Source organism: Vidua macroura, chromosome 5 (assembly GCF_024509145.1).
Source record: "Vidua macroura isolate BioBank_ID:100142 chromosome 5, ASM2450914v1, whole genome shotgun sequence".
NCBI lineage: Eukaryota > Metazoa > Chordata > Aves > Passeriformes > Viduidae > Vidua > Vidua macroura.
The window spans coordinates 17,211,707-17,226,730 of NC_071575.1; the positions used below are offsets into that span (position 1 = coordinate 17,211,707).

Here is a 15,024-nt window from a genome sequence, read left to right on the forward strand (position 1 = left end):
CACGGTAAATCTGAAAAAATGACAGGGTCTAAAAATATAATGGTGAAGTAATTGTTTCACAGCATCTTTCAACTCAGATATTTTATATAAGAATGTCTCAGCCTGGCCCTGAAGATCTCTGATTCCTTTTTATCTCTTCTTTTATATGACTTGCCATTCCCTCTGTTTCACATGTATTATCTTCATCTCTGCAGCTACAGGGAAGAGTATTCCGTTCACTCTCTTTGCTGGCTGGCATTTTTCATGCATGTTTTCCAGCAGTATTTTATAACACAGGCAGACTCTGAGGACAGCTAACCCTGTGTTAATGGAATTCTCCACTATGACAGGGATACAGTCCATGGAGTATACATGTCCATCTACTACTCCCACTCACCTATTCCTCAACCTTTTGATTTGTAATGCTAAAGCAAATCCCAAAACACGAAAAATGTTTTGTCTAGAGGAAGCAACTGCTATACATGGAGAAGACAACTCCCTGATTCATCCCTGTCCTAAGACATCCCCTAAAACCTAAAGGACCACTTTGATGAGATTATCAGCTATTGCTCTTACCCTCTTTATTTACTAGCCTCTGTCACAGTTGGAATATTGGTTCAGAAGGAAGTTTCCTGTTAATTACTCATTTCTTCAAGTGTTATGTCTGCAGCCTGCAATTCAAAGAGAGCAGAATCTCAAGGCTGTCCTGCTCATAATACCCATTAATTTCTCCCCACTCTTGGATACCTGCTGATATTACTAACTTAAGAAACAAGTTCTACTACTGCACTGTGTATTCTTCTGACCTTTCCCAGGCGTACAGCTTTTGTGTTCCCAATACTAGCCTAATACAGCTTGTATGTCCCTCAAGTTTGAAAGGATTGCAACCAGATGATCCTGCTACCCAAGGGAAAGGTAAAAAAAAAAAAAAAACAAAACAAAACAAAAAAAAAACCCAGAAGACCCAAACAAAACCACAAACCAAAGCTAAGACCATTCACCATGTAGGGACAATAAGCACATGTGGTAAAATGAAAATAATAAGAATCTAAACCCAAATGGACTTGAAGATTAAGAACTCATCATTTTTTTCATTAGTGTCAAATGCAAACAAAAATTCCTGTCTTCATCCATCGATGTGGCTGATAATGATAACCCTTGAAAGTCTTTCTATGTACTCAAGCACACCAAGGCCTAAAGAACTGATAAAACAAGAAGAGATTGCAATTTTTCCTCCACTTTGTTTATGGTTCTATTTATTTTCTTTCTTTCTTATTTTTCTTTCCTAGCGAATTCCTTAATAAAAAGGCCATGCCTTAGATTTGGACAATTAATATTAGAATTACTCAAACATTCACCTTACTGATCACCAGGCCCTTTTCTCAACAGCTTTGAGTAATTTCAGTTATTAAGTTTCCTTGTACATGTCTCATTGCAGTTTGAGCAAACCCAAACCCCATCAGGTTTCTCTTTACTTACCTCCTCTATACAGCTGGATGTCTGCTGCCCCCTGCTCCTGGCTGCTCAGTGCTGGCCTTCTGTGCTAGTCTTGCTAACTACACAAATAAATGACAGATGTTACAAACTACTAACCTCAAACAGAATAGAAAAGTTAAAGTTGTTACTCTATTCCCTATTTCAAGACCAAATCAACAAAATCTTGGTGGCATTTTCAGTTCCGAAGGGAAAAAAAAAAAAAAACAAAACACACCTGTGCCAGAAAGAACAAGATTTAGTTTTAATACAGTCATTATGGAAGCCAATCTTCTCTGGGACCAAGGCAATTTGCAGGCAGAACAGATGAAATATATTCTTCCTGAATGTGCCCAAACCATACATATATAGTCTCACGGGCCTCTGAATCCAGATTCTTGACTTCCTAACTCTATGACAGAGGTGACAAGTTGCTGACCTCATTAATATATTGGGGGTAAATTAAGGCACCAGCCAGCCCTTCCAGTGCCCCTGGCAATCTAAACAACATACTGACGTGAGATAGTGCTACTCTGGCACCAGACCATGGACTGCACAGCTGCAAAGCATGTACTGTAAAAACATGAACTACAGCACAACACTTACACAGTGAACAACTCATCAAAACCTTTTTGTTCCCTTCTATGGGAAAACAGCCTATACAGTGAGCTCCCAAATGCTAACTTGTAATACTCCTGCTCTAGAAAGATGGCACAAACAACCTTGTCTAGAGCCAGTACCTGCTTCACACCTCTGATGAATAACAGGAAGGCAGCACCACTTAAGGACAGCCCTTTCGCATGGTGTGTTACACAGGGCTCTGGCTCTTAGCCTACATTGTGCCTACACTGTCAGTGCCTGTGAAGCAAAAAAATGAGTTGCCTGCCAACACAAATTTACCTGCAAGTGTGTCACATCAGTGTCTGGGGTGCCAAAAGCCAGGAAGATGGCAGATTGCGGACCAGCTGTGCATGCATGATGTGTCCAAGGACACTTTGTCCCTCCATAGGTTCCGAACAGGTTTCTGGCTGGAGTGGGAAGTGACATTTAGATTCATCACATTGCTCCCTCCTGCGTACCAGAAGTTACAGACAGCATTGTCACACAAGCAGGAACGTGTGGAGGGCAGAAAATCCATGGAAGTGCTGCAGTGTTGCAGGGAGGAAGAGTGAGTGGCTCAGCATCCCTCCGTGTGAGCTGCTGACTAGTGCTGATGGAGAAGCTGCTATGAAAGGATAGCACGGTGTCACCCTTCCTTGGTGGACTTCACCACTAAATGCAAGTCAAAGCAAGGCACTCTTGATTCAGGAGGACACAATTTCTTTGGGGAGCCATAGCTGATGCAGCTTCTGTTAATGTTGTTCACCTCTCAGGAATATTTGTTGAAAGGCCTGAGGTGTCCTTAATCTCGCATAAATGATGACATTCAATCCATGCCAGGGTGGTCCAGAACACAATTTTTTAAGTGGCTTGGATTAGTTTTAGAAGACCAAACTACTCAGAGATATAAATAATTCTATTCTTTGGTATCTGACTGGAGACCTTTTCATTGTGTGTGAAAAAAAGTAAAAAATGCCTTAAGCTAATAAACACACACACAGAGTAAAGAACAAAGTCCATTTTTTTTCATCATTAGCTGTTCTGAGAAAAGTTTTGGCCCCCTGCATTTTTTATTGACTTTTTTTTTTTTTTCTTTCCCAGGAGGGATTTCCTTCCCAGTGCCTCCTAACTATGGACATATCCAGGTTTCAGACTATAGATTTTCAATTGCCATATTACATGGCAATGTAGAAGGGAGGACACAACAGGTGTCCCAACCCTTAACCAAGAGTACAGGGAGGAGTGTACAACATTCCAGGAAGCTGAGTCTATGGGGACAGTCATCCATTGCCCTAACCTATTTGTTCTGCTCCTTACAGAGGCTCACTCATACCCTGAATTTAAAAGGCCTTATGTGACCTCAGTATACTTAGGAGCCTTAACAGCAGTAGCAGCAGACATTAGTATTGTGTAGGCAGAGGCTTGTTCTGCTGAGCTGCAACAAGTTTGTAGTTTGGTAGGTCTCGCTTTAAAATTCCTTAGCTAAGTGTTAAAAGTTGCTAAACTGTGCTGGCTGGTTGGATCACACAAGTGTTATTACATTTGAAACTCAGATGAAAGATGATGTCACGGAGGGCAAGTAAGGCATGGGTGTAACACTTTAATAGGAGTGTAATCAAGGTTGCAGGGAGCATTTACACCTCTTTCCTGTGGAACATGTTATGTGGGAATGCAGCTCATAATGTAAAGGCCCTCACCTAAATCTCTCTGGAAATTTCCATCTGAGGCGAGGAGAGGGGCTCTGGTGCCCGAGTGTCACAGCTTTGCCTCCTTCAGCTGCCTAAGAATGAGCAGAGCACTCAGCTGGAGCAGGCAGAGCAGCCCAGCAGCCACGTCTGTGCGGCTGGCTCTCATGCTAATGCCTGCTAACAAAATTGCTTGGGAACAACTACTGTGCTACCTCTCCTTAATGCAGACATACCTAAATATAACCCACAGCTTATTTTCATAGGAACAAGTATTGGCAGGCCCTAAACTGCAGATGGGAATGTTTGATAGCTCTCAGGTATACTGCCAGCTCTTGGCTGTGGTTCCTGTGTCTCCTTCCTAATGCCAAGAGGTCTTAATGATAACTGCAAAAGTTGGACAGATTTGGGTATCTGAAGGGAAGCAACTTGTAGGGAGGGCTCAAATTGCAGGTTTGTTATGCAGTGTGGCCTGCTGGAGTGCCCATAAGGTGAGAAGGATTGAAGTCATTCATATGAAGTAGACCTTACAGTGGTGCCTTCTCCAGAAGTATGTCTAAAGATCCTGATATTACTTTCCTTCTCTTATTTAATAATGAATTCTACCTCCCTCTAGTCTCACTGGGAAAACCAAATTACATGTAACAGTCTGTGTAGTGTCTTCTCAATAATATTTTTCCATAATAACCTATATCTAAGACAGGATTATTCCCCTTCTTCATTTGCTCAGCTAGAGGTAAAACTGCCACTTCTGCCTTTTGGGTAATCTTTCACCATATTTTTTATCTGCCTGAGTACATCTGTTCATTCTTTTTAAACTATCTATTCTGACTTCAGAGCAGCTCTTTTTAAAATTGCTAAATACACCTTAGCTTTCCAAAATATTGTTCCTGTATGTTTTTCTTTCACATAAAGAAGAATATGTGTTCCAAGCAGCAATTCTGCATCAGTAAAGTTGGTTTATCTATCTGCTGCAAAACCATAAAAAAAATCATAGTGTCCCTGTCATTAAATTTCTGAAGTTACTAGATTTTTTTTAAATTAAAAAAAATAAAATTAAGTTTAAGTTACTAGATCGTAGCTGGAGACCAGAAGCTGACACATATATACTCAGTAGATTTTTTTTGGAAATGAGGAAAGGGTAGCAACTGCTGGAAGAAAAGCCTGACAGAAAACTGGGATAGTGACCATTTTAGCCACCTCAATTTTGCCACCAAAAAAATGTGAATGAAGACTCTGTGAAGCCACAAATGAGAGCTGGAATATTTCTAATTCCTTCAGTGAAAATTACTGAAGTAAATGTGTTAAAAATAACAAGAATAAACGAAAAGGAATTTTTCATTTTGCGGACATGTCACTCATGGTCTATGTTTTTCCTGTGTCTATATGCAACCAAGTCTCTAGGTAACTGCTAAATTTCATCTCTTCACAGCAATTGCTACCTTATTACATTATGCAGCCAAATCAATGGAAAGGTTCACTCATAGATTTTCATATACAAGATAAAGGCTTCAAAACATTTTACTTTCATTTGGCAATTTCTGAAGGTATATCTGCAATACTCACATCCACTCCATTTAATCCCTGTATCCTTACTTTGTGTTACATAGTATTGCCAAACAGGACCTTGAAAGTCACAATTTGATTAGCTCTTCTCTCAGTTAACTTCCTCTTAAAGCATTACAGAGCTCAGATGCATTTTTACTGCAACCTTTTTTATGGTATTTTATCATTATGGGGTGGAGATCACAATTTTCCCCTTCATTGCATTTATTCATAATTTCACATTCCCCGAAACACAATTTTACAGCAAGCTAAATTTCTCACCTTATATACATTTTAGTATTTATAAAATAGCCATTGTAAATGAAACCATGACACAGAAATAGAATTACTTTTCCCTAAACCTATCTACTCATACACTCTGAATTTCTGGTTGCTAATATGTATTTAAATACTGTAGTCACATTATATGTTATATCAGGTAATACCAAAGGGCTGAGGTAGTGCAGTCTTTGTGATTCTTAAAACAACTAGAAAAGACAATGGATAATAGACTTTTTTTTTTTTTCACAATCAGTTACAGATTAATGAAATATTAAGCCAGAGCTCTGTTCTGTTGAGCATATTACACCATCTTCCACCAGATATCAGTATCGGTTGACTCCTTCCTGGGTTAGGAATGACCTATGGCCTACCTCTCCCCTTGTTAAAACTCAGGTTATCACAAAGTGCTCTAGTTTCTGTCATAAAAGTATTTCCTTATTTCAGTGATTGCTGTAAAATGCACAAGTAATAATTAGGTGGGTTTTATTTAGCGTGAGAAGGGGATTCAGAATTCAGAGGCTTTAGCTAAACCTTTGTGTAGCCATATTCTGTGAGACATAAAAAAAATCCAGACAGCAATATGGTTTACAGTTCTACTACTTTTAGAGAAAATATAAAATAAGGTAATATTCTTTGGGACTGAAGAGCATGATTACTAAACTGCAATGCTACTCCTTGCAAACCTTAAATTACCAGAGACAAAGATAAATTCCATAAACAACAGAAGTGTAGGAGACTGATTTCTTTTACAGAGCTGCAGTTTTGTAACATAAGGTTTTAAATTACTATGTACTTCAAAATAATTTTGAACATTATAAGCAAATAGCTTGATTTACTTAATATTTGGTAGAAAAATTCGTGTGGAAAACAAACAAAAAGAAAACACCCCACATAGGGCAGCAGAGCAACTTTGTGTACTGAAATTCCAGGAAGACAAAATAAACCAACTCTATGTTCATCAATCTCCAGATAATAACAAATTGCTTATGTTTCTATAAAAAGTGGAATAGATGGTTGTACGAGACACTATTTCACTAGACTTTAGCGTTTTAGTAGGTAAAACACATGGTCAAAGGAACCGGTTCTTAATCCATATTCAGAGCTGAAAAAGGAGTTTGTGTTACTTCCTCCTCTTCAAAACCAATTTAAACTGTCAAAATAGCTTCAAATCGTCAGATTTCAACTTTGACCCCAAGAAAACCCTCTAAAGAATAAGACTGAGTTGTTGCTGTGACATTTATGTCAAAAGGAAATTTTTAATTTGCAAGGAAAAACAAAAGTTTCTCCCTTCAGAGGTCTCTCCAGCAGCAGCACACGGGATTTATCGCCTCTCCTTTAACTCAAATCGCGTGTTTGCCGCAGGAAACTCTCCCGAACGCAAGTACCTGCTCTTCTCCCCCCTCACCGGGGAAACCGGGCGATTTGGTGGCAGAAATTCCGAGGAAAATACACTTTTGTGAGTCCAAAGAAACACAAATCGAGCACACCGAAGGGCTCCCCGGCCGTGCAGCAGGGCGGGCTCTGCAACCCACCAATCACCGCGCGGCTCCGCTCTAAAAATACGAGCATCTGACCCGGGCCAGCCCAATTGTGTTCGCTTGCTCCGCAGAGGAAGTCGTCGCGATGTCCGAGACCGCTCCCACTGCCGCCCCCGATGCGCCCGCGCCCGGCGCCAAGGCGGCCGCCAAGAAGCCGAAGAAGGCGGCGAGCGGCTCCAAAGCCCGCAAGCCCGCGGGGCCCAGCGTCACCGAGCTGATCACCAAGGCCGTGTCCGCCTCCAAGGAGCGCAAGGGGCTCTCCCTCGCCGCGCTCAAGAAGGCGCTGGCCGCCGGCGGCTACGATGTGGAGAAGAACAACAGCCGCATCAAGCTGGGGCTCAAGAGCCTCGTCAGCAAGGGCACCCTGGTGCAGACCAAGGGCACCGGCGCCTCCGGCTCCTTCCGTCTCAACAAGAAACCCGGGGAAGTGAAAGAAAAAGCCCCCAAGAAAAGGGCGCCTGCAGCTAAGCCCAAGAAGCCGGCGGCGAAGAAGCCCGCCAGCGCTGCCAAGAAGCCCAAGAAAGCTGCGGCGGTGAAGAAGAGCCCTAAGAAGGCGAAAAAGCCGGCGGCTGCAGCGGCCAAAAAAGCGGCCAAGAGCCCCAAGAAAGCCGCAAAGGCAGGCCGCCCCAAGAAGGCAGCGAAGAGCCCGGCTAAGGCAAAGGCGGTGAAGCCCAAAGCAGCCAAGCCTAAGGCAGCCAAACCCAAAGCGGCTAAGGCGAAGAAGGCGGCGCCCAAGAAGAAGTAAATTGTACCAGAAGAGTTTTGTTCTACATATTCTGTTATCCAACGGCTCTTTTAAGAGCCACCCACGCTTTCCCTAAAGGAGCTGATGCACCGAAGTCGTCCGTAATCTGCAGCAAGGGTCCAGCAATTCGTAAGTCGTCAAGAGGTCAATTGTGTCTTGTGTTTTTTGTTTCCTATTACCGAAAGAAATAGTTAAGAACGCGGTACAGCGCGGCGACTTTAGGGAAGTGTAGACTTTTGTTTTTCCTCCAAGTGATTACTTTGACTACAAGAAACAGTGTTTTATAGTGATTTGATAAAAAAAAAATCGGATGTACGTTTTTTTAAAGATATATTTTTTAACAAAATAATGCAATTGCCAGGCACGCTACTACTGAGCCATGTCTAATCTATTGAATTATTTCTCTTTAAGTATCTCCGTAAATGCCTTTGTCTGTTTCGGGGAAGGAGGGGCGGGTTTCTTTACTGACACAAAAATAGCCCTGATCTCTCCCAATCCTTTTGTTCCCGATGAGAAAGAAAGCTTTAAGTATTGAAAAAGCCCGCCCTGCCCAAGGATTGGCCAGCGGAAATCCCGGCCCTCTGCCCTCCCCCCTCCCTTCCCCGAAGACGATTACGCCTCCCGTCTCTGGAACTGTATCAGCCGCTCGGAGAAGAAATAGGCGGAAAAGGGAGGTGGGACTCTCAACGAATAGTGTCCGTATGTTCTCAGACCTAAGAACTAAACGGAAAATATTCCATACGAGAAAGAACTTGCACGGAGAGGAGGACGTTTCGGCACAAGTTTATTAACAAAAATATGGAAAAATTCACCAAACCAAAAATAAAAAAAGTTTAAACAAGAAATGAGTAGTTAATACAAAACGGCCTTCAGTGTTGTTTGGATAATTCAGCTCTGTTAGGACTTTGTGGGTGGCTCTGAAAAGAGCCTTTGGGTTTTTCCAGAAAAGCGAATATGCCGCTGAACCTCTCGGGTTCACTTGGTTTTAGCCTTGTGGCTGTCGGTCTTCTTGGGCAGCAGCACGGCCTGGATGTTGGGCAGCACGCCGCCCTGCGCGATGGTCACCTTGCCCAGCAGCTTGTTGAGCTCCTCGTCGTTGCGGATGGCGAGCTGCAGGTGGCGGGGGATGATGCGCGTCTTCTTGTTGTCGCGGGCCGCGTTGCCCGCCAGCTCCAGGATCTCGGCCGTCAGGTACTCCAGCACGGCCGCCAGGTACACGGGCGCGCCGGCGCCCACGCGCTCCGCGTAGTTGCCCTTGCGCAGCAGCCGGTGCACGCGGCCCACGGGGAACTGCAGCCCGGCCCGCGACGAGCGCGACTTGGCCTTGGCGCGCGCCTTGCCGCCCTGCTTCCCGCGCCCGGACATCTTCCCTCGCTCGCTGCCCCGGCACAGGAAAGCGCAGCGCGGCCGGCGCTCCCCAGCTCCGCTCTCGTTTTACTGTCTCAACCCTTCGCTGATAGGCTGAGAAGTAGGTCTTGTGCAGGCAGCCAATGAGAAGGCGAATCCAATTCTGACCAATCAGATGCGAAAACTGGGGAATGATGACATCAATTTGTGGTCTGACCAATAAAAATGCTCAGAGCAAAAGCCGTTCATTTGCATAGACGCGCTATAAATAGGAGGCACGCAGCCGTGCTCTTCACTTCGCTCCTGGGTTGGTTCTGCAGCCGTACCGTGCTGGTAGGAGACAAGCCGCTGTCACCATGCCCGAGCCGGCCAAGTCCGCCCCCGCGCCCAAGAAGGGCTCCAAGAAGGCGGTGACCAAGACGCAGAAGAAGGGCGACAAGAAGCGCAAGAAGAGCCGCAAGGAGAGCTACTCCATCTACGTGTACAAGGTGCTGAAGCAGGTGCACCCCGACACGGGCATCTCGTCCAAGGCCATGGGCATCATGAACTCCTTCGTCAACGACATCTTCGAGCGCATCGCGGGCGAGGCGTCGCGCCTGGCGCACTACAACAAGCGCTCCACCATCACGTCGCGGGAGATCCAGACGGCCGTGCGCCTGCTGCTGCCCGGCGAGCTGGCCAAGCACGCCGTGTCCGAGGGCACCAAGGCTGTCACCAAGTACACCAGCTCCAAGTAGGGCGTCTCGGACCGTCACTTTTAACCCAAAGGCTCTTTTAAGAGCCACCCACCTTCTCAATAAAGGAGCTGAACAATCAGTTAAGAAAAAATCTTATCCTGGAATCTTGATGTTTATGGTGGTTTTTGGGGGGTTTGAGTTTTTTGGGGGGTAGGGGGGGGTTTAATTGGTTTTGGGTTTTGCATGTTACCTAAGCGTTATTTTGATATAATACTGCTGTCGAGTTTATTGTTAATGAACTTTCAGTCACTACAATATTTCTGTAAAGACGATTTTAATTGGCTGGGGGTGTTGGTTTTTATTATTATTTTTTAGGTGGTGTTTTCCTTACTTTATGGTTTTTGCAATTTTCAACATCACCTTGCTTTTACAAGTTTCCATGTTATGTCTGTTGTAAACTGAAGGATAGGAATCTTCCTGCATTTTTCAAGTCGGGAGGGAATTGAAAAACTTATTGGATGCTCATCCACGTACAGCATTGTTATTCTAAGATCTACCACTTGATGGTGCTCAGTCTTTGGAGTTTTTGGGGGTTGCAGTTACTTTTGTCTCAGAAGTGAGTATAGCCCACTGTACTATAAATAATTTATGTAGTGACAAGTGGCATTCACCTTAAGCTCTTGCAAATAGCCCACTGATCAATATAACTCAAAAGCACTTTCTAAAATCTCTTTTTTCCTCACCATTTGTCTTTTTAATCCTACTGTTCATGTGATTTTTTTTTTTCTTTACAGTAACTTGCCTAGCTTCTCCCCATGACTGCTTTGGGTTCTCCTTTCAAGTAAGAAAACACGGGAAGATTAATTTCTTTTTACTTATCTGACCTCTTCTGCATTAATACTTCACTAATTGTAATAAAACTATTAAACACTAAGAAATTAGACACTCTGCACTGACTTTGTCGACTATCACATAGCTACTAATTAGGCTCAAACTGCAGGCTTTCTGAGTCACTCCCTCTCATTCTTAGATAATTACATGCCACCCTAGATGCAGATCAAAGCCATTATCACTTTCAAACTGGATCTGAATAATCCTAAATTTCAAGTATATATTGTGAACCTCTGAACATACTTAATTCATACAGGGACCACAGAATCACAAAAGTGAACTTTCTAGTACTGACTTGCATATTCTTTGGTAGTACGGGTAATGAGACAGGCACCAGGTCTCTCATAAATCTGTCACCTATTACCTAATAAATGTTAATTTCAGTTTGAAGGGTTATGGGGAACTTCTCAGATTAAATTTCAGATATCCAGTGGGAAGAGGCATTCTCCAAACTCTTCTTTATCAGCCTGAAATGGTGTTTTGCTATTTCTCCAAGTGCTTTAGTGCAATCTCTGAAATACAGGTTGCTTATTCTGAGTGCCTGTATATGTCTAATACCTTAAAAGATTTATAAAACATTGTATATCCAGTCTCTAGGCTTTTTCAGGTTTTCCTGGGTCACCAGAAAAGCAAAAAGTGCTCATATTTTGACAGCTGAAGATGGTCACCAGAAAAATTGGTCAGTGGCTATTCTGTAAATAATCGGTCATGTGAAAATACCCCAGTTCAAACTACAGCTATCATGGGAAAGCCCTGCTGCCTGACTTAAAGTAGGAGCTCAGTGATGCATTTTGGTTTCCCAGCTCATAAGTGCTCGTTTTGCTTTTCCTGTGTTTGTGTGCTCCATGTTGCACACTTCTTTAGGAGCCGTCACAGAAATTCAGAGGATTTTTAAAATAGATTGTTTCAGTGTGTGAAATTGTTTCTCGGCCTAGGAAACTCTTCACTAAACAGAAAACAAAATGTTGCTGATTGCCTCCTTCAAATTCAAGATGAATTATAAGGCAATATTAGAGGGCTGTGATGTAAACATAGCATTTGACATCAGATCTGATTGTAACATAACTCTAATTTTTCTAACAGTGCTGAGAACAGTCTCTGAACTGACAAAGAGCTACTACCATGGAAATTTTTTAACTTGTTCTTGTCACTAAAGGTAAAAGTAGTAGGATTTAAAGTCAGCAAAAATAACAAATCTTAAAAATTTTATGCCACAAGAGGATGAAAATTCAAAACCACTAATGCAAATAGCTTGAGTATAAAATCACATGACAGCTTATTCTTGCATAATTCATATTCTTTACTGTTCTTTCTTATTTATTTCAGAGCAGTCCTCTTTGCAGTCTTAAAGACACCCTACCCAGATGTCATCACCCAGTACTAGTAAGAGGTCATGGTGTTCAAATAGATCATCCTGGTAGAGCAGGTATTATTGCTGCAGCCACCAAACCATGATGGAATTAAGCAGATGCCCCCTGAAATAGTTTTCCTGCCCTAGGTTCCTCTTTGAAGGTGAGTTTCCAGTTCACTGAGTAAAAAGTTTTTTTATCCAGTGTGCAGAGCAGATAGAGCTGGGTGCCTCCAAAGAGGAACCCCCTACACCAGATTGCAACCCAAATTACATCTGTGCCACCCATCATCCAATCCCCAAATCCAGTAATTTAATTCTTGGTGCTGGTCCCTTGATGTCATATTGATTTTTTTGGTCACTGGGCTGGCCTCCTTTTGAAGATATTTCATTCTTGGGATTGGTTCCTTGGTCCATGTTCATTCTGCTTCTGTCTTGCCAGTTTCAGCTTGTTCAGTGTTTGTGACACCATTTTTATGAAAAAGTTTACACTCTCATCAGCTCATGTGCCCAAGGGCTCCAACTTGCTGGTCTTCCATTGCAAAGCAAAGTTATTAATCCCAACAATCCTCAATACTGAGAAGTGTTTCAACACATAATCTATAAACAGGCCCTGCACGTTGTCTTTTAATCTACCTCCATGTTTACCTTCAAAATACCTCTTAATTCACAGCATCTGAAATATGGGGAATATTTACACTTTGTAATACAACCATTTTGGTAAAAATATTTTTTTATATCAGCAATTTTTTTGTATCTCAGATGATCAGTCACATTACAGCTTAGTAAATAACCAGCAAAAAAAGAACACTGAAGAACAATAAAACCAGTTACAAAAAATGTCCCTGTTTTATTTTTAATAGATTAATAAAATTATTATCATTCCTGGAATAATGTATATCTTCTCTAGATGACCATCCCTGCAGTAAAATTTATGTTTATTCATCATCATGTTTAAAAAAGAAAACACCTGCTCTTTTATTTCTGCCAAAGTGAAATACACCAGCTGGGCAAACAAATATTTGTATTCTCTAGTTAACTGACTGAACAGTGAATCAGAAATGAGAAATAGATGCCATACACCTGGACCAAAACCTGAAAAAATCACAGACTGTCTGTAGGAATTTTTTGCTACTTCCTGGGATTTTGTGGGTTTTTTGGAGGGTTTTTGGTGGGGTGCTTTTTTTTTTGATTTTTTTTTTTAATGTTTGTTTTGTTTTTATTAATGACATAAACCAGTATCTGTTCTCAAACCTGGATTTATTTTCTTTAATGGACGCAGAATGCAATTACCTGACACCCAAGACAATTTATTGCAATGTTAGTTTCCCAGAGGCTTTATTTCCCATTTTAAATAGAAGACATTCTATTTTAAAATAATTACAGTTGCAGGAGAATTTATTGACTGCAGCTAGGGAAAAATATTTGGTTTTACACACACCTTGATGTAATGTTTTCTGCCAGTGAAGTAAATCAGCTGAGGTTAGATGGTAAATGAAAAAAATTGAGACTTTGGGTTCCAAATAACTGGTGTAAGGGTTGTGCCATTCAGAGAACAGCACAGCTCAAGACATGACACAAATCTCACTGGAGGAGAGGGCTGAAAGTAGATGGGAATGTAGCTGGGAACTTCTCCCTTCCCAACTCACACACCTATGAGGAAGGAAGAAGCATTACAATGAGCAGAGGCAGCTCTTTCCTCAAGGACTGGGGTCACAGAACCAGAGGCCTGTGTAGGTGGAAAGGGTGGTTTCAGTTAGATTTCCTTCATGCCTACAAAGAACCAAAATATTTGACCGTAACCCTATCAAAGTGGGTGTCTCAAAAGCATTCCTTGTCAAAAATCATAGAAGGTATTAATCAAAAAAGTTCATCCTTTCATTTTTATCACTGAAAATCTCAGAAAGCAATTATGAGCATAATTAATTTTACAACTAGAAAACAAGTAGATTTAAAAGAGTTACAGAACAGATGGGAATTTTAATCCCACATAAAAACCCACATGAAACCTTTTTGTATTGCGCTCCTGCTTATATTTCATGTAGGTATTTTTACTTGCAAAGGTCGTAGGAAAATGGATGAAGTAATTCCTGAAATAAGAAGAGAGCACACAGTGTTACATCTGATGTCTGAATTTCTAATAGATGAAAGGATATTGATCTCCTTTTTTGCAGTATCAGAGCTGTGAAGAAATGCACACATCTCTGGTATGCATCCTCTTTTCTTTTTGTAGCAAATAGAAGCCACCTCAACAATAAATAGTCTGAACACTCCACATGATCAGGTTGTTTGTTTTTTTTTTTTCCCCTTATGCTCTTGGGACACAGCAAGGTTAGTGCCTTCAGCCATTCCACTTAGAAAAGAGGACAAAAATTACTATAGGAATGCCATGGGCCCAATCTTTCAACACATCAAAAAACATCTTTAAGCAGAGCTGCCTTCACCTGTGCTCCAAGCATCAGCAGACTGGACCGACTGCATCACAGGCACACCTGGGTGCCTGGGCTCAGCTGAGCTGGCTCAAGAAGCCAAATTTATCTGAGTCGGTTTCTACTCTCTGCATGTGGGGCTTTTGAAATCGCTGCTAGCAGCCCCATTGGAGCAGTGCAATGGTCACATTTCACAGGCGTCTGGAGCTCCTGGAGCTTTAGCCTTAACTGATACTTAAGTGTCCTCCAAAACCTCACAGGATGTGTATGTGTTGTACTTCAGAGTTACCATAGCAGCTCACATTTCTTGGCAGGAAATGACGTGGAATAAAGAACAGGGGGAAATATCAGAAAACTGCAAAAGAGCTGGAAGTAATTTACAGCATTTATCTGAACCGAATAATGTCTACTTTTCTTCTTCACCCGACATGTTTGTTTCTTGACAAAGGTAAAGTAAAAAATACTTTAACTGGTGGCTGGGGCAA

General features: G+C 42.1%; 3 protein-coding genes and 1 long non-coding RNA gene across 6 annotated transcripts; 2 read left to right on the top strand and 2 right to left on the bottom strand.

Annotated features, from left to right (window-relative positions):
• Positions 1–954: 954 nt before the first annotated feature.
• On the bottom strand, positions 955–7,094 carry LOC128808026 (uncharacterized). The gene is made up of 3 exons (XR_008437340.1): positions 6,950–7,094; positions 2,353–2,480; positions 955–1,535 (listed from the first exon to the last, which is right to left on the bottom strand). It is a non-coding gene; the product is annotated as an uncharacterized LOC128808026 (long non-coding RNA).
• Positions 7,095–7,167: 73 nt separating this feature from the next.
• Positions 7,168–14,380, top strand: LOC128807983 (histone H1.01). Of its 3 annotated transcripts, XM_053978739.1 has the most exons (3): positions 7,168–7,976; positions 10,666–10,712; positions 12,089–14,380. In XM_053978739.1, the coding sequence occupies exon 1, from the start codon at positions 7,188–7,190 to the stop codon at positions 7,845–7,847; it is 660 nt and encodes a 219-aa protein (XP_053834714.1). In that variant the 5' UTR covers positions 7,168–7,187; the 3' UTR covers positions 7,848–7,976; positions 10,666–10,712; positions 12,089–14,380. The 3 variants fall into 3 exon arrangements, with proteins under 3 accessions (XP_053834714.1, XP_053834712.1, XP_053834713.1); XM_053978737.1 differs by lacking the exon at positions 12,089–14,380 and having other exon boundaries at positions 10,666–10,819; XM_053978738.1 differs by lacking the exons at positions 10,666–10,712; positions 12,089–14,380 and adding an exon at positions 8,366–8,541.
• Positions 8,615–9,224, bottom strand: LOC128808000 (histone H2A-like). Its single transcript, XM_053978763.1, has one exon. The coding sequence runs from the start codon at positions 9,210–9,212 to the stop codon at positions 8,823–8,825; it is 390 nt and encodes a 129-aa protein (XP_053834738.1). The 5' UTR covers positions 9,213–9,224; the 3' UTR covers positions 8,615–8,822.
• Positions 9,211–10,819, top strand: LOC128808007 (histone H2B 1/2/3/4/6). The gene is made up of 2 exons (XM_053978769.1): positions 9,211–10,010; positions 10,666–10,819. Exon 1 carries the CDS (start codon positions 9,551–9,553, stop codon positions 9,929–9,931), a length of 381 nt encoding a protein of 126 aa, XP_053834744.1. The 5' UTR covers positions 9,211–9,550; the 3' UTR covers positions 9,932–10,010; positions 10,666–10,819.
• Positions 14,381–15,024: the final 644 nt, after the last annotated feature.

Bases quoted from the DNA above. Each gene is read 5' to 3' on its own strand.
- LOC128807983 (XM_053978739.1), top strand. From the start codon at position 7,188: ATGTCCGAGACCGCTCCCACTGCCGCCCCCGATGCGCCCGCGCCCGGC.
- LOC128808000 (XM_053978763.1), bottom strand. From the start codon at position 9,212: ATGTCCGGGCGCGGGAAGCAGGGCGGCAAGGCGCGCGCCAAGGCCAAG.
- LOC128808007 (XM_053978769.1), top strand. From the start codon at position 9,551: ATGCCCGAGCCGGCCAAGTCCGCCCCCGCGCCCAAGAAGGGCTCCAAG.